The following is a 21958-nucleotide window of genomic DNA, read 5'->3' as shown; positions in this document are numbered from 1 at the left end:
GTTTTTCAGTAATGTTTAGTGCAAGAAACACACCAGAGAATATATAAATCAGAAAGGTAGACACTAATGATGCTTTGCTAGGAAATACAGATCCTAATCAGCAGCACTGTGGTCACAAAAGCAATTTATAGAGATAAGCCATAATTTTATAAGCACCTGCAAGATTTCACAAATCCCTTTGTGGCAATAAGGAAGTTTTAATAGGTTATTTTTTCAAATTACTTGTTACAACTTGCTCTTATTATTCACCATCTCTACATCCTCTTAACATTCCTCCCCTTCCTACTGATGTTCAAATTGACTGAAGGATGGTTTCCAAACCACTGCTGAGAAGTTAATGCCTTGTGATTATGCTGCCATAGCAACTGAACTTCTGTTAGGGCTCTGTCAACTTCAGATACTCTTTTGTATATATCAGGTCTTTCCCAACTACAGATACCCCTCCTGCCAAATTCAATGTTTTGATGGAGGTGGAGGGGAAAAATCACAAAAATCCTGTTGGATTTTTATATCAAGTGACTTACATTATTTTTCTAGAAGTATATTTATTCTAGATTTTTGATCTTGTGCATGGTGTGGTGTTCTTGGCAATTACAGTAGCATATTTTTCATCAGGGAAGGGTAGTCTAAAATGAATTTAAATCTATGCTGCTACTCAACTACACAGACAACCTGTCTGAACCACTCACCCATATCCTGAGTTATTATTAAACATTTCCCCATTTTTATGCAAACAAACCCCACATTAGATTAAAAAAAAAAATCAGCTTTCTACATTGACTGATAAAACAGCTTTCTCAGCAAACAGGCAGGGAAACTGGAAACAAACACTAACCTAATTTCTATGCAACAGGTCTGCAAAGTGATAAAAAAAGCCAGGAAACTATATCAAGAATTCTTTAAGAGAGAGGATCATGTTGTTTCTCCATATATCAGCAATCAGTTGCAATCAGAAACAGCCCAAGCTCTGTACCATTCTCCTCTCTTCCTGGCATTTAAAAAACATGTAAGCTGCACTCTCTTTATCTAATTTTAAAAAAATCCTTCTGGTGCACAGGAACAAAAGTACAAGTACCCTATTATGATCTCACTGGCTGCTATTCAGTCACATCACAAAGCTGCACTCCCCTCTCCTCCCCCCAGAAAGCCATGACCCCTTCCAGTTCATATCCAATTTCACAGGAAGGCGTTTACCTTCTGACAATAATTTTTCAATCCAAGTCCATTCCCTCCTCAGCCCAGTGGGCAGAATTCCTCCACCTCCGTTCAGAGTCGAGCCCCAGCAGAGCGCGGTGCAGCTGGTGTGCGTGCTCACCGAACCAGCTCACAGAGAAGTGCCTGTAGCTGCACCCAGTCCTGAGCCTCACTCCTCCTCTGCTCCTACTCAGCCTCTCCTGCACACACCCACCAAAACAAGAAAATAACCCTCCCTGCACGTTAAACCCACTCGGGCAGCAATTCGGCCATCCCATTCTGAAAAAGGAAAAGGGGGAAGAACACCAGCCCAGGCAGGGGCAGGACCATTTCTCATCACTTTTGTGTGTCACTGTTTGATGTTGTTGACACAGTTCAGAACATTTTTCCCTTGGGGAGAGGCATCTGCTGAGTATGAACTCAGTGCTCTCTTTCTCTAGAAGTTATTAAATATTACTTCCACAGCTTCTGAAGAATTTATACAGCCTCCTGAGTGTTAATCTAGTTTTGTCAGAAACAGTTACAGTGAGATTGTATTCTAGCCCAATTCAGACCAAGACAGGCAGGGTGCTGGGGCCACTTCTCACACTGGTACATGTATCATATTATCCAGTTTGCACATTTTGGAGCGAGATCACGCTTCAGATACACCCTAGGAACATTTTATGAGTTTTCAATGGGCCCTGTGCACTGACCCTATCTGATCTGTCACAGGTAATTTCCACAATTGAAAAGGTCCTGTGCTCTGCAGTAAATGCTGACTAAGAGGGCAAATGACCACAGCATGTGCTTCTGCTTTTTCTTATCATTTACCTGGGATGTTCAAGCAACATGGTCATGTTTTCTCATTTATTCTAACAGCAGTAAAATTAAACACAAAGCAAATCACAGAACTAACAAAACATGCACTAAGCTCCACTGCTGCTTCTCATATGCTTTGTGGCCTTTTCCCCTGGATTATTACAGTGTGTGAGGATGACAATGGATAACAATGAGGATGACAACCAAGAGATACTGGTTGCAAGCAAAGTCTCTCCCAAGTCTATAAGACACCCAAACCAGTAGACACCCAGTGCTATGAAAACAGAATGGTAATACATTTTTCAGGGATATTATTTTACTACAGCTTAAACATACCACCAAACCTGTTTGTATCCATCCTACCAACAGTCTTTGTTCAGTTCATTAATTTCTTCATTTATAAAAGTGTTTAGAATTTTCGTTCACGTCAACCTGTATTACCAGTACAAGTTGCATCATTAAAATCCAGTAAATGACATATTTTGTGACACTTCCTGCGTAACTGCTATGAAAACAGTTTTGCTAAATGCTTCATTCAGCAGAAGAATATATGCTAGTCTTTCATTTAACCTTTCTGAATGGAATTGAAATTAATCTCTGTTTGTTTTAAGAGATTCTCTACATAGCTCCTCTATCTAGAAAGTGTTCTAAGAACCCAGACCAGATGCATGACTGTACTGAGGTACCTAACTAAATTCTGTACTCTTTGCAGAGAAGGTTGATGTTTTCAGGTGAGCTATGAGCCTAAGTCTTCCTAAAATAGATGACTTAAACATACAGGGTACTGAGTTTCCTTGAAAGCCAATCAACTGAAGCATCTGAATGCTAATACTCACAGGAGCAAAGCTGCTAGTATGGGTAAATGTTGTCAGAAAGCAACAGTTGAACAACATGGTTCAAATAAATCATTTACAGTTCGTATGGGAACCAGCAAGGTTGTTCTGCCATCTGCCATTTATTTACTTATTTGGAAACAGACTCGTTCACATGGTAAAAATAAGCAGAAACTTCTATGAATCCCTCACAGCACAGGTTTCTAAATCTAGCTCTGAAAACAACACTTGAAGAAACTGATAGGGACTTCTGGCTCACATGCTTTGCCTCTTAAATATGGATCCAATTTTCTTAGACAAATGTAGCAGCTTTTGCCATTTGTTTGGTTTTTCCCTCCCACATTTATTGTTATTTCCTTCTAACTTCAGAAGTCAAGGTGTGTCAGAATTGACATCTTTCAGAGTTAGTCCCAGCACAGATGAGGCATCTCAAAATTCTGGTAATTAAAGTAACAGTATCTACAAGTACTAAACCTCCTTCATGTTAAGTACCACATCTTAAATTACTACTCCTCTTTAAAATCAGGAGAAGCTCAGCATAAATTACAGTGTCACAAACATACTGAGAACTTGACTTGACCTTGCTGGCTGAAATCAAGGGAACCTCCTGGTGCCCTGGCATTTCTCTTTTCAGGTCCATCTGTGAAAATGGCGCCGTGCCACTGCTTACACGGCGAGGTGCAAGTTTCAACAGTGCACAGGAAGCAAACCCAGGGCAGGTAGCAGCCCCTCAGAACAGGAACTAGAGCTATGCACAGATAGGAGAAATCGCACAATGGCTTTTTCTTTGCCAATTAATATTAAGTAGATAGCATAATAAAAATAAATGGGTAATGTAGCAAAATGGCTGAGGGATTTGAGAGCAGATATATACATCTCTGTCTCTAGATTATGAGATCAAATCCTGTTCATATCAGTTACAGCCAAAAAAAAGTGAAAATTGTAAGACCTCAATCTTATTCTCAAACTTTCTATTTGATTTCATGCAAAATATCTACCTGTTTCTGGCCTCATGTCTTTGTTCTGCAGAACTAAAAGAATTCGACTTAGAAGTTTTGTAAAACACTTTAGATAAACAAAGATGAAATCATGGATATAGGCATGATCCACCATTTTTTTAAGTCAATGGGAAGCTTCTCAATGATTTAAATTATTTTGAATTAAGCCCTGGAGGAGTAGTTATATTGTGCATGAAAACTACATTAGACAAAAATTATTTAGGCCAACATCTTTCAAACGGCTAAATACATGCTGACGTTTACTTAGATTTGTGGAGTTGCACATCTACACAGAAATTTGCAGGATTATGATTAGATAGACACCTTTCAAAGGGCAAGCCCGGAAGCTATGCAAGCCAAAGCTTAGTGAAAAGTGTGTGTAGAAGTCCTCACTCTCACTATGCTGTTACTGCCTGCTAAAAATGTTTTTCACCAGTTAATGGGAAATGAGTAATTTTTCATAACTAAAGATTCCTTTCTGATGGAGAAATACAAGGAAGAACACTGATCTCTGTTCCCTTGACAACACTTCCTGAAACACTCAAGTATTAAAGTATCCAGTATGCTCAAGAAAGTTGCAATATCTATTTCTCATTGGATGCTTACCACATTTATTTTGTTGCCATGCTCTTATCTGTCGTCTGTGACTATTTGTCACAGAAAGTTACGTGCCAAATATTACATCAGAAATATCTGAGCTGACTTAAATGCACATGTTATTTTTCTTGTGTATTTTCATGGCTATTGAAAGTTGTTAGATCTATGTCCCAGAAAAAAAAAAAAAAGCATTCTTCCATGATTTGTAAATATTAGCAAAATAAGTACTCTCTTTCTAGTAATGCAGTTCTTAACTGAGCAGAGGGATCACCTCTACAGAGTGGCTGGAGGGAGTCCATCCTCTCAAGGCTTGAATCTAAAGGTTTGAGCCCAAACCTTGGCCTTTTTGACAGGCTTTGCTGAGGTGCTGACCAGGGGCACAGCACAGCTGCTTCTGAGATGAAGACTCTTAGGTCCACATCAGGAGTGTGTCTCTCTCTTGCTGGCTGCTCATTGTAGGAGACTGAAAGCCTGATTTTTCAGAAGTGCTAAAGACATCCTGAGGGACAAAATGAGCAGCAGCTGCAAGTCTGAAGTGTTTCAAAAATCTCAACTTCTCTTTAAATTAAAAAGAAGTAGTATTTTACCAGTAAAATAGACAGCACCACCCTCTGTGAATCCATAGCTAAATTTCATGCTTTCATTTCCCTTCAGTTTTTCTACAGGCTGTCTTAGATGTAATAAGAATAAGCAGAAAATAAAGCCGTACTACAACTGCTTACTGCTAATCACTTCTGATCCATTAGAGGGAAGTTTATACAATGTACCAGATATTTCCATCCAATCTCTTCTAATAATTTCTTTGGATGAAGATGATGAGATAGTATACTCTGCTTCTGATATAATGAATTATTTTATTGACAAAATTGAATATGATGATCAATATATTTACTGCAGGACATTTACTACAACTATTTTTATTAACAAAGGAAAAATACAAAGTGCTTTAAGTTTTTTTTCTTACTGTATGTTAGTAGGTATAACTTGGGCTGGGCAGTCATAACCTCTACGTAGACAATTCCTATAAATGTGCTACTTCATACCCAGAATGTGGTTTCCTTCCCAATAGGGAAACAGCAGGACAAGAGACAACCTGCATGATACAAATCATCAAAAATCCTCAAATTTGCCAAAGGAACATTGCCAAAGAAAACAAAGAGGGAAGCCAGTAATCCTCCTGGGAGGTTCTCAATCTTCATCTAAATTAAAACTTCAGGTGTACTGAAAGGTTGTGGATGATTTCCTGTACAAGAAGATTGTTAATTGTCCTGCCTCAAACAGGACTGAAGCCCTCCCTGAACTGTGGCATCCTGTTCTGTGAACTATCTTCTGTGGCCCCGTGGCTGCTTCCAATCCCTCATCTCCATTATTACCAGAGGATTTATGTCATGCTCTGACCCCATCCTTTAGACTAACTTTTTTTGCCCAAAGGGGAAAAAAAGTGTGCTGACACAGGATTTTCTCATGCTAAGTTTTGACTTATTTTAGTCCTATTTAGAGGCATTAATCCTGCCCCTTTGGAACTGTGCATCTCCGACAGTCATGAGCCAAGAAACTAGCCTACAGTTCTGATAAAACTCCTCTGATTATTGAATGTTAGCTGTCTTCCAAACTTTCAAGCACCACTTAAGGACATAAAGTATTTCGATGTCTCTCCTGCATCTGCATTCCCTAATAGAGAACACTAATCATGGACTATCCAGGCTGCTAATACATACTGTAATGCAGTTAAGCCACAGTCTGAATAGCCTCCCTGAACACACAACACTAATTTTTTTGGTGAAAATTTCTAAGGACTTGCCCAACCTACACGTTTCAGACAACAGTTAGTTTTCAAGAGCTGTAAGGTCTTAGAGGAGTTTGGGCTTAGTTACATACTGAGAACCACTGCTGCCCTCTGCTGCAGTATTTTGGGTTATGTCTCTGATAATCAGTGAAAGCCACAAATATTCAAATAAAATTTCTAGTCTAAACAGAACCTATGTTTCCACCAGAAATAACGTTTCCATTATTGACAAGACATTCAAAGGGTCTGTTTCTTATTCCTCAACAAATTCTGATTCTGCAGGGACTATGTCAAATGGAAAAATCTTTATCTTTTTTAATCTGATTTTGACTCTTAAAACAGGTAGACACAAGAGGCTGGACATGTTTCATTGCTGCAGCAAAATGTTGTCTCATCTTCTGCTAATAAACAGCCATCAGAAGAGTAAGAACTACGGAGTGAGAAACTAACCTTGGGGCCAAAATGACTGCATCAAGGTTCTGCCCAGGACACGACACCTCTGAAAACCTGAACTTCAGCTTAGAGTATCATGGACAGCCAAGTTCTAGCTCAGTTGAACTAATCTTTCCTTAATCTATCCAGTTCTGATGATCCCGTCAAAGATCTAGCCTTCTTCCTCACTGATGCTAGGAAGAGTAACATCAGTGCAACCTTGCCATATTCACATCTACTACACAAAGGGCTCCAGATAGAAATAGCTTCTTTTTTCCCAGCTTTCCACAGACTCCAATAACCTTCTCTTTTATAATTTCCATCTCCATGCCTCTCAATAGGTTGTGCTGCTTGTAGGTTAGAGCACCTATCTTAAAACACTTAAAATATTTTTAGAATTATTTTTAAATTATTCTATGTTTCCCAATCTCACAAATCCAATTCCTTCTCTCCTGCAGTGCTTCCTGCACTGGAATGCAGCTATGGTGTCACCAATACATGACACTAAATTGCAAAACTCATCAGCAGACAGGAATAGATAAACAGATGGTAGCAGGGCAGAAGAAGAAAGCCAGAAACATGTCTTCCTACTCGAGAGAAAACTCAGGCTGTTCTCACTAATTATCTGTATGGGTCTCCAAAGGAATTGGATACACATTGCAAAGAAGGCAGACTAAGACTGGCTAATGAAAGAACTGTACTCCTTCTAGTAGATACAGTGACAAATGCATCAGGTGTTCACACGTGTTCTGAGGATCTCATTGGTGGCCGGTTAATATTCTGAATACTGTACCACAGAGACCTCCAGAACTAAACCACTTTATGTACAACCTGAAAATTCTCATATGAGGGCTGATGCAGACTTCTGTCTGTAGTAGATGGGACACAAAGAAGAGAACCTGTAACACACATTCACTAGCTAATTCCAGCTGCTTTTATTTTTTGTAACATTTTCAGGTTTATTTTCAGTTATTCACTGAAAAACATACAGCCCAGCTCCAGACCTGAGCTCAAAGCTCATTGAACAGAGTTTCCTACAGGGAAAAGATAACAGTTTTGCTCCTCATATCTCAGTGACAAGGTGAGAAGGAAGGTCCTCTGCATTTTGGCCTCTTAAACATTTCAGTAATGACACGGGGATCATGCAAAGTTCAAGGATTCCAGCTCAAAGGGGACTTATGACAGCCATGGGAGATGAAGATCAGCACCAAAAATGAAAGATAAACATCTCTAAAAAGATTTGACTGGTTTCAATAAGAACATTGAGGACTCCAAATAAGAGTCAACAAAAGAGGTGGTTCAGATGGCTTCTGCCTTCTCATTTCTGAACATATAATTTACCTCTCCAGCACATTTCTCCCTCTCACCTTCTCTTCATCATTCAGATCATGTGTAAATCTCATGTTGCAAGCTTCAGGATACTTATGGTTGCCAAATACGTTTCCAGTTCTCAAATTATTCCTATAAATATATCATATCTGACACAGAATAAAGTAGTGCAATTTGATCTGCAGACTTTGCAGATCACCATGAAAAGAAAAAATTAGAAACCAAAGATCCATAGAAACTAGTGCAAGTAATTCTATATCACATACTTTTCCTGATGACTGCAAAACTAAACCACTCTCAAAATAAGCAACTTTGCTCTAAAATCAGCTGAAAAACCTTTCCTATGAGAATTTTTGTATTCTCTGCAGTTGCATGAGGACATAATGGGACATGGCCCAATTCTTAAACTCTAGTTTACAAAACACCTACCTCTAAGACTTTCCCAGTAATGAACTGGTGACATGCTTCACACTTGACTCCAAAAAGCACTTGGTAGTCCTTTTCACAATAAGGAGCACCATCTCTGAAAAAGAAAATCCACAAATTACAAACAACCTTTTAATAAACTGCTTACAGTGTAACTTACACTCTTGCTTTGTCTTCAGTCTGGAACTCCTACACACAGCAACAAGCAAATGGAAAGAGTTCAAGACAAACAGTTTGTATTAGAAATAAAAAAACCCAAAACTTTCTCATTAGTGCCTCTTAGAATTATTCCTTAAATTCTCATCAAGAAAAGGCATCCAGTACAAACCACTAAAATAAATCTCATTATTTAGAGCAGACTCTCTACACCTACAGGTGCAATTATAGGGAATCAGTGGGACTATGTCTGTGGGGATGAGAGGAGATCACAGTCTTTATCATAGGCAGGTAGTTTTTGTTCAGAAAAAAAATAATCTTTGGCAGTTTGCAAGGCTATAAGCAACTACTTTTAAGTGTAAGGTCATGTATTTTTTTAGTATGAACATGGACCATTAAGTAAAAGTGGAAACACTAGTCAGCTTCGGAGTATTTCTCAGATGCCAAACTTTTTTTTTGAGAAATTACAAACACTACTTTTTATTAAATAGTATACACAGCTGAATGACAGGTTTGTGAAACATATTGTTTCCTTATTTCTTCTCTTGTTATATGCTTGAAGGGGAGAAAGAGACTGTATCTTCATTCCCTCTATTTTATTATTATACCACTTTTCCCCACTCTCTTTCTCTGTACTTTCTTCCGCTCAAAACCCTTTTCATTAGTTTCTTATATGGAGATGAGAAATACAGTGTCAGGTCAATCACATCAGCAAGGTTACTCCTATTTTCTAGCAAAGGTAAGAAGCGGACAGGTTCCTACTTTTTTTCCTCAAAATCATGTGTTGAAAAGCAAAACGGCACAACACTTTATCTGGCGAATACAGAAAACATATGCAGCAATCCACCTAATCCTCTGCAGGAACATGGAGATATACCCCCTTTCATACTGGTTTTAAATATAGACTGCTATCATTCAACATCACCTTTCAGTTCCGCTTGGCAGTTTCTTTCCCAACTCAGCTCTCACTGACAACAAAGATTTTGGTGCATATAGAAAGGAGGTCAAAACAGGATTCCAAAAGGTGAACTTTGCTGCAAACTCTTCTCTGTTTGCAGCTCGTACCACGAGTTCAGAAGAGGTGCAGAGGCTACTCACTTGCTGATGTATTCCCCGGTTAGGACCTTCCCACAGGCCTTGCACTTAAAGCACCCCAGGTGCCACTGCTTATCCAGAGCTAGCAATGCTTGCCCATTTTTTATGTCTCTTCCACAGCCAGCACAATCTGCAAATAAACAAACAGATGCATTTGTTGTCAGCTACTTGGTTCATTAACCCTCATTAACCACCCACCCACCACAACACTTGGTAACCAAAGGGGAGAACTACACAGCAAACGTACATCTTTCTTTCCTCAAACCGTTCCTAGGTTCTGTATAAAGATTCAGTCATACTCAGTAGAAGAGGGAAAGTATCTCTTCTGTCTTTCATGCTGTTTATGGTTCAAAGACTGCCTGGCAAGCACTGTACAGACTTTAGATTTTGTTAGGAACAAACTACAAAAATCATTACTGCAAAAAATTCCCATCTTCTAAAGCAATCTGTTTGTTTGTCATTTTGCTTTTAGCAAGATCCTGACTGCTGAATGGGGCCCGAGTGAGCACCAGGATGCTGCATGTCCCCGTGTGGTGGCAGCAGAGCCCCACGTGTCTGCCCAGCTCAGGGGCGGTGGCACATCTCAGCCAGGAACAGAGGAGAGATCTTTTACCAGGGAGGACCCAAGGCACGGGTGACAGCCATATGACAGCAGTGAAGGCTGCATGGAAGGGCATATCGTCTTCCACCTGCAGGTGTGGGTAACTGAAGTTCTCATGATCTCTAATCGGCATAAAGGACTCTTGCTCAGGAATTTTGGTACTACCCTGGTAGTCAACACTCAGTTTTCACTGCAATTCTGAAGGTCTCTTTGATGGTAGAATGCAAACCTGAAGCCAGGAGCACTGAATGCCCTCTGTCCCAGAGGATGTCACAATATCTCACGTTACATGAGAAATCTCTGGCTCAGCCCCAAGCTTCCATTCCTTTCCACTCAAATGTAAGATACTCAGAGATTTCCTACTAAGGGGCAATCCAGCACATGGTAAGATTTGAAGAGACTGATGTAGCAGACAGCACTGAACTGCAAGGGTTGTGCTACAGCTTCTGTGCCCAGCCTCAGGGGACAGAGGGACCGAGGGAGGGGAAGGCCTGGAAGCCCAGTGAAGCAGAAAGGGAATGCCCATCAGCTGAGGCACACATGGAAGCCACACAGGAGACAGCCTGGAACAAGGGATTTTCCATATTTTATTATCCCCAAACTCAGTGTTCCTTTGGTTCCTCTCTACATGCCTGAAATATCAACAAATGGCAACGAATGGAGAAAAATAGAACAGAGCCTTTAAAGCCCAGGCAGGAGGGAGAAGATCATCCTGACTCCACTGGCTCAAGCTGACTGAAGAGGTACAGCCTGAAAACCTTCATTTCCTCATGGATTTATGGCCCAGGCAACCCCATGCCTTGCAAAAGGGCAAGTCTAAGTTTTATTATCACAACTTGTAAAGAGAGGAGAGTCAGTCCTTTTGACTACAGGGCCTGACTTTTGTTTGTTGGATAATGGGCCAAGAGAGCCCCAAATATATGCTGCACATTCCTGCTATCCAGGTCATTATTTGCAACATGTCCCTCTTTCTATCAGCATTCTTTTTCTTCTCAAATCCCCTAAAAAAAGAAGGGAAGGGGACTAAGCACCGTGGTATCTTGTGATAAAATGCGAGTCACAGACTGTTGACGTGACTTGGACTTGAAAAGCAACCCTGAGATGTCCTAATACCAGGACTTTTCTCTAGAGGACATATGTTACAAATTGAAATCATGAAATGACAAGGAGTGACACCATGTAATGGATCCCTCTGCTCTGCTGTGACAGCTCAAGGCTCCATGCCATCCTGTAATGACAGCAAAGGCTGGAACAGGTCACTAAGGGAGGCTCTGGAATTTCCACCATAGGGGTGAGGAAGGGACAAACACGTGTCAGGGTGGCTTTGGTACACTGCTCTTGGCTTTGGTTTTGGGAGGATACTACGTGACCTCTCGAGGTCCCTTCCAGCCCACATTTTCTTCTGCTAAATCTAAAGCATGCACCGTGTCTTCAACTGTGACAGCAAATGAGATCTTTCCTCAGTGTCAGTGGATGCTGAACTGCAGTTTTAAAAACAGCACCCATTTCTCAGCTTCCAAGCACTAGTGCTTCTTCCTAGTGTGCCAGCTTCCACAGCCCTGACCTGGGGTCCTGCCAAACTGTGATACATTCCCTGTTACATATTCCCTCAAAAAATCTGCTATATTGTCTGTGCTTTTTTTCATTTTTATCCAAAAAGCTTCCGTGAAGCTGAAATTCCTCAAAAATGGAATCAATAAAGAGATTTTTAAAGCACTTCATTTTCTAACTGAATTTCTGAGGCAATGAGAATAGAAAACCTGCCTTACACAAAAGGTCTACCTAGCCCAGTATCTTGATCTTTAGTGATGCCAAAACCACTTACATGGAGGAAGTAGGGACCTATGAAGTACCTGTGCTTAATTGCTTCTTTGTAAGCCAAAGGCACAGTAAGTCTGAGCACCAAACTTAATCTTGTGCTCATGTTTAATACAAGGGGTTGGTAACATCTTTTTATTATTCTTTAGCAACAATGACATCTACTTACTCTTTCTGGGTTCCTTGAAGTGTTTTGCAAAAGAAAATTAACATAATTTCCATTCTGCTAATATGACAGACACATTGAATGTCTAGAATCAAAGTAAACTAATAGCCCATTTCTGTCATATTAGGCTGAGATGGCTTTTAAATAAACCTGATCTTAATTCTGGAAAAACTGTTGGGTATATACATGAAAAGCTAGCAATTATCATTATCTCCTAAAATAGAAAGGAAATAGGGCTGGGCTGGGCTAAGAAAAGACCATTTGTTCATCCAAATTCTACAAATAAAAGCTATTATGATCTCAGGCCTGCATGAGGCACATTTAAGCCTTTGGCTGGATGTCATCAGCACACAGTGCATGCAGGCAGGATCTCAGTATCACATTCAGCACAATCTGCATCAGTCTAACCTATAACCAGCACATGCTGCAAATAAAAAGGCCATGAGGTAAAAATAGTGGTCCCCAACCATATGCCAGAGCAGACTAAAAAAATCTGAAAACCCTTCCTGAAATTTTGTACAATGGTTCCCACCATGGTTCTTTCTGGCTTCATACCTGGGTCTAACAGACTGCACCCCTTGACCTTGAGCTTTCTTGTGTTTTCTTTTTGCCATATAACCTGGATTCTTCCCTACTCCATTCCTTGCACATCCGTGTATTCAGCTGTGCTGAGATAACGAAGAGGAGGAGGTGGAAAGTGCAGCGTACTGGTTAAAATGCAAAGTGAGCAGCACAGTTCCTCTATGCACTTATATCTGTCATATTTGACGTGTCCAGGTACAAAAGCAAATGCCTGGACAAAATGGCTGTGGTGTGGAGTCAGCCAGCCCAAAAGCATGGAAAAGTGGGGGGAACAGGTACGGCACTATAACATGATGAATGATTAAGATTGCCACCCTCCAATCATCTTAAGTGGCCTCACTAAAAAGATGCAGGCCAGGGTGAGCTGCCACCCATGACACCTTGTTTGTAAAGATATGAGAAAATGTGTTTCCCTTTTTAGCATCTGCATCACCCCAGACATCCAGGAGTGAAGCATCCTGCACAGCAACCCATTCGTCACTGTCTAAATTAAGCAGTGGATTGTCTGCCTTTGCCTCCCTCCCCTGCTCTCAGCCAATAGTGCACAGGTGGGCTCAGAGCTGACACAGCACACAGCATACAGCATAGGGTTTTACCCACTCCCATTTGGATAGTTTTGAAAATTTAATAGCAAATGTATCTTTATCCCACATTCTCTGCTCACCCCACATAATTTATGAAAGAGAAATCATCTCTACCTGTTTTGTCCTAACGAACATGGTTATGCAAAGTCACGTGAATGATTTCACCAACTCTGCTCCACGCAGGGTCAGCCCTGTGAACAGAGCTAATAGCAGTCTGACTTAATGATGAATAATTGAGTCACCAAAAAGTTCCTTGCAATCCTCATGGCCATTAGTAGCACATGTCTAGATAAAGGCTGAAGCTGCCACAACCCCTACGAGTCATTCGTATTTTGTACTCTTATTACACTCTTTTTGTAACTATTTCCCCTCCCTATAAAACACAAATACATTAGTTTTATAAAGATAACACCACCAGGCTTATGCTCTGAAACAGGTAAAGCAGGGCAGAATTGGGGGGGATTTTTATTATTATTTTAATTTCTAAAAGGAACAACAAGTTTTCATTGGAGTTATACATAAATACATTGCCAAACCTGGCTGGACCTAGAGTGAGTGATTTGGAAATGATGAAAGAGGCAAATATCACTGGAGTCAAGGCCAAGAAATCTCTAATTATAAATAGCTCCTAATCACCTTGAAAAACAACTTATATCCCAATAATTCTTCTGTGGCAATTTGAAGGTTGTGCAATTATAATTTCTCATAGAGGTAGGAAGAGCAGAGTTTTTCCTCAGTCACCCTTTAACCACAGATCAGGCAATGCCTTCTAAAGCCTTGTTTTAAAATTAAAAGGTTCAATGATATCATGCAGGCTTTTCCAGATCATCAAGATATTTCTGTCAAAGCTAAAAATACAAACTCACTATGTGTACAGTATGATAAATGTTTTCAAAGTTTAAAGCATAACCATTTAGACATCAGGACAGTGATGAGTTCTGGAAATCAGAGAAGGACACACAATATTGGGAATTTTACATGCAGGATTTAAATCTGAGTATGTAACTCAATAAATCTGCTGCCAACCCCCTCCTCTTTGCCAGTGCAAGGATGGGAAATGTTTTTCAGACAAATTCACTACAACCCTTTTTGCTGAAGGCAAAACAAACCCACGCGGGCAGCCTTGTACTCATGAAATCTAACAATAAGAGGCTGGGTGCATACAATGAAGGGAAATAAATTTCCCATGGGAAGTGGAGTATAGCTTTGACAGCTTATTATAAATGGCAAGTTGGGAAAAACTGATATTTTTAAAACAAATTGTTAAAGAAAATAAAATTATTTTAGTTGATTAAATATGGAAAGAAATCACAATGGCATGAACTGGCAACCTGTGCTTGCAGCACAGTTTCCTGTAGCCACCTGAGTGCCCTTGACTTGCCTTTTTAAGAAATAGGCTAATATACATCTTGGATGTATCATTAGACCAGTCACTAGTGGTGTCCCTCAGGGTTCAGTGTTGGGCCCAGTTCTGTTTAATATCTTTACTGATGACCTAAGCTGTGCCAGAGGGGGAGTTAGTTTGGACATTAGGAAGAATTTCTTCACAGAAAGGGTGATTAGATTTTGGAATGGCCTGCCCAGGGAAGCAGTGGAGTCACTGTCTCTGGAGGCATTTAAGGAAAGACTGGACATGGCACTCAGTGCCATGGTCTGGTTGATATGGTGGTGTTGGGTCACAGGTTGGACTCGATGATCTCAAAGGTATTTTCCAACGTAATAGATTCTGTGATTCTGTGATTTCTGTAAATTGCTCTTTCATCATCTGATTTAATTTAAGGTGATTCAGAAAGATGAATGCTTTTCCCCAACTTCAGTTTTGTAACCTGACATAATTTTATCAGAGGAGTTTTTCATTTTTCCCCTCAGTATTGATGTAAGCATTTGTGTTAGTCTTCTACAAAGGAAAAGGAAAGGATACTTCCCCTATTTCCACATCTTTCTACACCTCCTTCCCAAAGGAGGCCAAACCAATTGACCTTCTAACCTCTTACTCCTGCAAACTGTCCCTGCAAGAAACAAACCACCAAGTTGGCCTTCTTGCATAACATCAATCCCAGTCCCTTCTTCAACCCAATCTTTCATACAGGTGTCTGAATGGAAAACAAAATGGTGAATTAAACAAGAGGAGGAAGAAAGCAAATGTGCTACAAACTATCTAAGAGAAGAGCTTTTAATTGTCCTAGAAAAGGAAGATGAAATTTTGGGGTATTTTCCCAGCTTAGCACGTGCAGATCCTCAGCTGTAAAACTACTCTGAAGGATAAACAATGGCCAGGTACATCTGAGCTGTTTACCCTGCCATTTCTTTTACCACACTTCAGTACTCGGGTAATTCCAGCTGAATTCAAAGTCACGATTCCAACTCACAGTACCTCGAGGGAATTACTCCGTTAGCTCAGAGCTTATTGTTTAATACCCAGCTCATGGGCAGCACATTGTGTCTCTTCATCTGTAGACTATTTTGGATAATTTTCAATTGTTACTCTTGGCAAACAAGCAATTCCAACAGGGTACAACCCTCCAAAAATAGGAATGAAACTTATGACAACTTTTAGGAAGGTTTTTATGCCCCCTGATAACCCATGGCAAACCAAGGTCTAGCTAACAGCTAATTCACTTTTCACATTCTTTTTAAGTGACCTCTGATTCCTGACTTACTACCTGGCAGGCTTTCTGGACATGACAATTCCCAGATACTCTTATCTCTTGTGATCTCCTCTCTAGTTGTGTTTTCCAAGCTAGTGATGCCTCCTCATGTAACACCCATTTACTGACCAATTCCTTGCACCTCCCCCAGAACTTTCTTTGGAATTAGCTTTTGATTAGCACTCCTCTGGTGAAAGCTAAAGAGACTGGCATGTTTTGATTTCCAAGTTCAAGCTGAGGTTACACTTGGACAAATAAGAACTGATACTTATTTAGTACACTTGTGTGGTCTATTCACAATTGTTTCTGCCCAATTCACATGTAACACAAAAGCAAACGAAAGAAACAGGCAAACTGGACTGAAAACACCTTCCTGAAAACCAGTAATTTTTGAGAAGGAATTTTCTGAAAGACGACTTGTAAATCAGAAACTTCCTGCCCTGTCACAACTATATTCTCAATACAGTTGCTGCTCTATCACCCAGAAGTTAGTCTTTAACAAAGCTGCTACACCTCCAGAGAAGGATCTAAGGCATTTTATAAAGCAGCAGTGAAGATACCAGTCCTTGTAAAGTAAGGAATAACTGAGCAAATGGAGGCCACTTGAGTAATTTAGCCATTGTTAGGAAACATAAGTGAGGACTAAAATTAATCCAAGAAAGCAATTCAAATGATGAAAATGCCTCAAAAATTGCAGACATTCTTCAAAAGAATAATTCATCTTGGAACAATCATACAAATGGCCCAGTGTCATTGGAAGAGCTGCATATTCTTAGGCACAATCCAATAGCTTTTGCCAGAAAGGAACTGTGCTTGGGTTTGCATCATTTCTCTGAACTTTATATCACGTCATGCATGTTGATTTGCTTCTTTTATTCTTAAAAAGGGGGGCACGGTAAAATTTTAGACCCACTGTATGCTCAATGTATTAAATCATAAATGTAGTTGTCCTGCAAGGTTATTACAATCAAATTTAGATTAAAGTAAGGAGAATTAAATAGTGATACTGAAAAAAATAAAGGATTTAATCTAAAATCAGAATTTAAAATCTTAATTTTAATTAAATCAAAGTTAAAAATCCAAATGGTCTCTGAAAACACAGAGAATAAACTTGCTTTCATCACCTGATGAAAAAAACTTCCTTTTCCTATCTCTGAGAAAAATCAGGTATGATAAGATCTACCACTAGTCAAATTTTTAAGGAAATAGTTCTATAAGCTACAGAACCTTGAAAAATCATCAGTTCCAGAATTAAAATATATTTTAATTCATTTATGTTTCATGTGTCTAGCAGATTTCAGACAGTTTCTAAAATTTAAAAAAATCCACAATGATACTTTATGCATTCTAAATAAAATTTCAACTTTCATTCAAATACAACTTGACATAAATCATGAGCAAAAGTAGTTGTTAGGGAAAAATACAGATGTTAAAGAATATGATGAATTTATGCAGAGCTATATTAATTTATGTGTGTACAGATATGAAGTTTCCTCATGTTTATCAAGTAGTATTTTATAATTAAAAATCTAAATCTAAACCAAGGTTAAAATCAGTCAATCTAATCAAGGTTTCCTGGGTTCTTAAACAAACCATAATTAAAATCAATGATTTAAATTGCAGTGTTTGAAATCAATCCATAACGATGTCTGTGTTATGACTTCATTCTATGGTAAATTAAAAAAAAAAAGTAGTATAGGACAACATGAGCCCCTTCTGTCAAGTTCACAAAAACCTCAACTGAATCTCCAGTACCTAAACACAGGCTTGAATGCCACAGAGATACGTAAGTGCCTCTGTATCTTTAGCAGATAAGCCAAGAATAAAATGAGAAAATCTTCATGTTACAGCATAAAGAAAATATGAAACCCTTAAAGTTCAAAATTATACACAGGATTTTAAAAATTTAAAATTTTAAAAAAGCATGTTCACACTCGAAACTGTTGGGCCTGTCTAAGTTCCCCAAGGCATTCACTGAAGTTTATGGATATTGTGGGTGCATATCCCTTAAGGCAAAATTGAGCTCAGTGTCTCACAGACAAAGCCCATCTACATCTGTGCCAAGTACTTGTACAATACCTATACACTATGTAGCTTTGACACAGAGTGAAACTGTAGAATATTTCCTAAGAATAAGCTCAAAATCATGTGTTGGATGTTGCTCAATACCCTTTAAAGCCAAAAATCACTGCAGATAGCTTGCTTACAAACAGCCAGCCAACTTTCCCCTTCACTTTTGAAGTCTTCCCTATGGAATTGAAGGAGTTTTCAGACAGCTCAGGAAAAAAGGGCTAAAGAACAAAATATCGAAAAATGAGTCATATGTGGCTGAACAGTTACAAATCCAAGCTGCAGACCTTTTCCAAGAGCTATGATTAAAAGGAATTTTGTATCCATTTTAGCTAATTTCTAATGGAGATATCTGTGATGCTTATAAATCAGCTCTGACATTATTTCTGAATGCTGACAACGATCTTCTATATTTTTATCTAATGAAAGGACAGTTATGTCCTGAATACAGAACTGCATTAGGAATTAGAGAGCCTTTAAAGGAGGACTGCAAAGTAAATTTGCTTCTTCTCCATTTTGATGCTCTGCTGTTTCAAAAACAACCTCACTTTTCTGCCACTTTCTGGGTAGTGGGTAAAAGATGACTCCTATTTTTTTCCTGCCCACCTTCAACAGGTATGGTATGTTGGCTCTGTTCTACTTCATTATTACCAGAAACCTTGTTGGGAGTTTCAGATATTTACTGGGAGCTTTACCAATTTCATCTTTTTTGAAGAGATACGGCTATTGAATAATTAACAAAGATATCTTTCTCCCACAGGTTCGTCAAGCATTAATGGCCAGTCTTCGCGAACGAAGATTTGGGGAAAGGTCTTTTACCTTTCCAGCCTGCGCAATGGATTTTTTAGGTGAGACACAGCCTGCGCTGAACTGAGCCCACCCTTTAATCCTAAGGTTCATCTGCCGGGGCCAAGCAAGCTTGGACAATGGCAGTGAGGTCCTCAGGACGTAGGTTTGTTTAGAGTGACCTTCTCATAGATGGATGGCCTCACAGGGCTAACGAGCTACCATCTGCCCGGGGGACTTGGGATTCGAACCCGTGGTCGCAGCAGTGAGAGTCCTGCATGCTAACCACTAGGCCACCAGGGGTCCCCAAGTCAAGCATTAAGCTAATTATTTATATCACAATAGAGCAAAGAACCCCAGTTGCGAGCCAGAATCGAACTCTGTTAGACTCTGTACTGATAGGCATGAAAGCATTTGTCCCAAAGAACTGACATTCTTTGAACCAGAACATAATGTACAAAACAGACAAGGACAAACATACAAAACAGAAATGTGAAATCCCCACGTGGACACCGGCTGGTTGGGGAACAGCTGCACCAAAGATTATTCATGCACATGTAACACGGGCCAGTTTGAAAACTCTGGTCCACGCCTTGGCTATAATGTAATGATATTAACTCACAGGAGAGACTGTTACAAAGAAAGGGAAGTTGAAATATCTTCCCTGTTCTTCTTTCCAAACAGTACCATCACTGGGTACCTCTGCATGCACAGGACACAAGTATCTATTTCACTGAAGAAGAAACAACTCTGAAAGCCTGTGCCACCATTTTAAAGGTGACTTTTTCAAATAAAAACTCCTGCTAGGTGATTGTAATGCTCCAGTTTCTTTTGGATAAGGAGGTTTGTCCTATCCTTTTAGAAAGCTCACTTTTCATTTGAAATGCAATTTCTTAACTAGTTCATGCACATCACTAAAAAGGCCCATCCTTTCAGCAAAAAGATAATAAAAATATAACTAAAACTTCCGTACCAGCACCCAGATAAGGAACCAACAGAGAAAGGGCTCAACCTCAGGTAGAGGTAATGTAACACACTTATTACTGAAGTGCTTATGCTGAAAATAGTGAAGTGAAATGCCTAAAGGAAAAAAAAAAATCTCTGTTTGAGGAAGAGGGAAATGTATTAAACTGTGTCTCTTCAGGATTTCAAAGATGATGCCTGAGCCAGAGGACTGCTGGCTCAAGTTCCACCAGCACAGACCACTGGCACCACCTCACGTGCCTGTCTCCAGTGTGTGGATCTCTGTATGGCTGCTCTGCTCTCAGATGCACTTTTTAAGACACATCTTGTGCATTGCAAGAAGAAATGCAAGCCAGTGTGGTACTTCTTAAAAATGAAGGTCTGACTAAACTACAGAATTTTATATTCAAATGTCTGCATCAGTTCATTTACCAGCTGCCTCGATGAGAATTCACTGATAAAATGCCCTAATGGAGGGCATTTTATCTCCCTCTGGAGATTTCATGTTACTGTTTTGTATGTTTGTCCTTTTCTGTTTTGTATCAAAGAGGGTAATCTGTTAATGTGGTCAGTCTAGTTGCCTCTGTTCAACACGCTAATGCTAATAAAAATCATGAGAGTGTGCACCCCCAGTCACTCCTCATCTGATCACTGGGGAATAAAACAGTTTGAGATGCTGGGGGCTTGAAAGATGTATTGTAAAGGTCCCACTGCTCTTTCACAAGTACCTAACCCTAACACAGATGACTAGCAAGGATTTAGGCAGACTTCTTACAGAAGTTGAAATCACACCAATTTTCTAATTTTTATGACTTTAGTGTTCATAAGACTCAGGCAGTAGTGCAATACTTAAGACTGCATCATCTAAGCACCAGACCATTGTCAATTTGCTTATAACCACTACATACTACTAAGCTAAGGAAGCATGATTTTTTTCATTTTGCTGGTAGAAACCAACCCTTGAAATTTAAGTACCTAGCCTGATACATAAAACATGTACATAAAAAAATAGAAGCTACACTCAGAATTCCCAGATCCAAGGGAATTAACCACCAGATAATCACTCCTCTGACAACATGGAGACAATAAACCATGAATCCCCAAACAACATAAAATAAAAACAAAAAATTACAACAAAAACATTAAAATTTTTACTTTGACTCTTTTTCACTCTAAATCACAGCACGGAATTAGGGGCAAAAAATGCATAATTCACAGATTTTTAAAAGTGACCTTCAAACCCAGTCCACTGAATATGCAACACAAAATGCTGAGGGATGGTGAAGTGAGGGTTTCGTATATGGAACAGACATATAATACAGGTGATCTTAATTAAAAGAAGATAAAACAGAGGAGGTGAGGAAGCAGGACACCCATCACCACATAGCCATGCACATTAGTTGCAGTTTTGACTAAAATTTAGAAATAATAGATGCCTGCACAACTCCTTTTCTGGAAAGACAATGGGAACCTTAAACACAGTGTGTTAGCATGTGGCTAGAACACAACAGAAAGCAGAAAGAGCCTAAGATAGTACAAACCAGGCAGTCATGATGCTGCATACAAAACCTGGACACTGTTTAAAAGATAAATATCAATTACTGGGATACATTATTGCATTACTCCTTTATTGGGCCCCAAAGAAAATAACTTTATGTCTCTGACAGAATCTTGAAAACCCTGAACTATCCAAGCCATCAACACCACGTTTTTAGTCAGTGTTATCTGGTTGTCCCCTGTTTCTCTGCTGCTCTACAACTGTCCCAGTCACTTTGCTTTACAGATCACATCTCATTTACCAAGTTGTCATATGAAATAAAACAAGAACAAAGCCAAACACCACACATTTCATTCGTCTGCAGAGTTATTTACAGGTATTTGGTATTAGATTCTGTGCTGAATGAATGAAGATCCCAAAGTCTGTGTACATCTAGCAGTGTCTAAGGAACAGGTCTGTGCAAATTATAAATTAAGATTACTCTATAGCATCTGTATACTGAAAGAGACTGTCTTAGAATAAAAAAAGGAGTCACTGAAATGGTTCTCCAAGAAAACAGCTATACTATAATTATTCCAGGTGATATGTGTGCAGT

General features: G+C 39.4%; 1 protein-coding gene across 23 annotated transcripts in view; it reads right to left on the bottom strand.

The window, feature by feature from the left end:
- The window catches only part of ABLIM1 (actin binding LIM protein 1), a 202499-nt gene that overhangs the window by 67435 nt on the left and 113106 nt on the right, over positions 1-21958 (bottom strand). For all 23 annotated transcript variants that reach the window (XM_027692212.1, XM_027692204.1, XM_027692211.1 and 20 more), the window contains 2 exons: positions 9651-9777; positions 8400-8493 (listed from right to left, as the gene is read on the bottom strand). In XM_027692212.1, the coding sequence (XP_027548013.1) occupies positions 8400-8493; positions 9651-9777 (221 nt within the window). The remainder of the gene's footprint in view (positions 1-8399; positions 8494-9650; positions 9778-21958) is intronic.

The sequence above is a fragment of the Neopelma chrysocephalum genome, unplaced genomic scaffold (genome assembly GCF_003984885.1).
Source record: "Neopelma chrysocephalum unplaced genomic scaffold, ASM398488v2 Primary Assembly neopelma1_85, whole genome shotgun sequence".
Lineage (NCBI taxonomy): Eukaryota > Metazoa > Chordata > Aves > Passeriformes > Pipridae > Neopelma > Neopelma chrysocephalum.
This window is presented reverse-complemented; position numbering and strand designations above follow the sequence as displayed.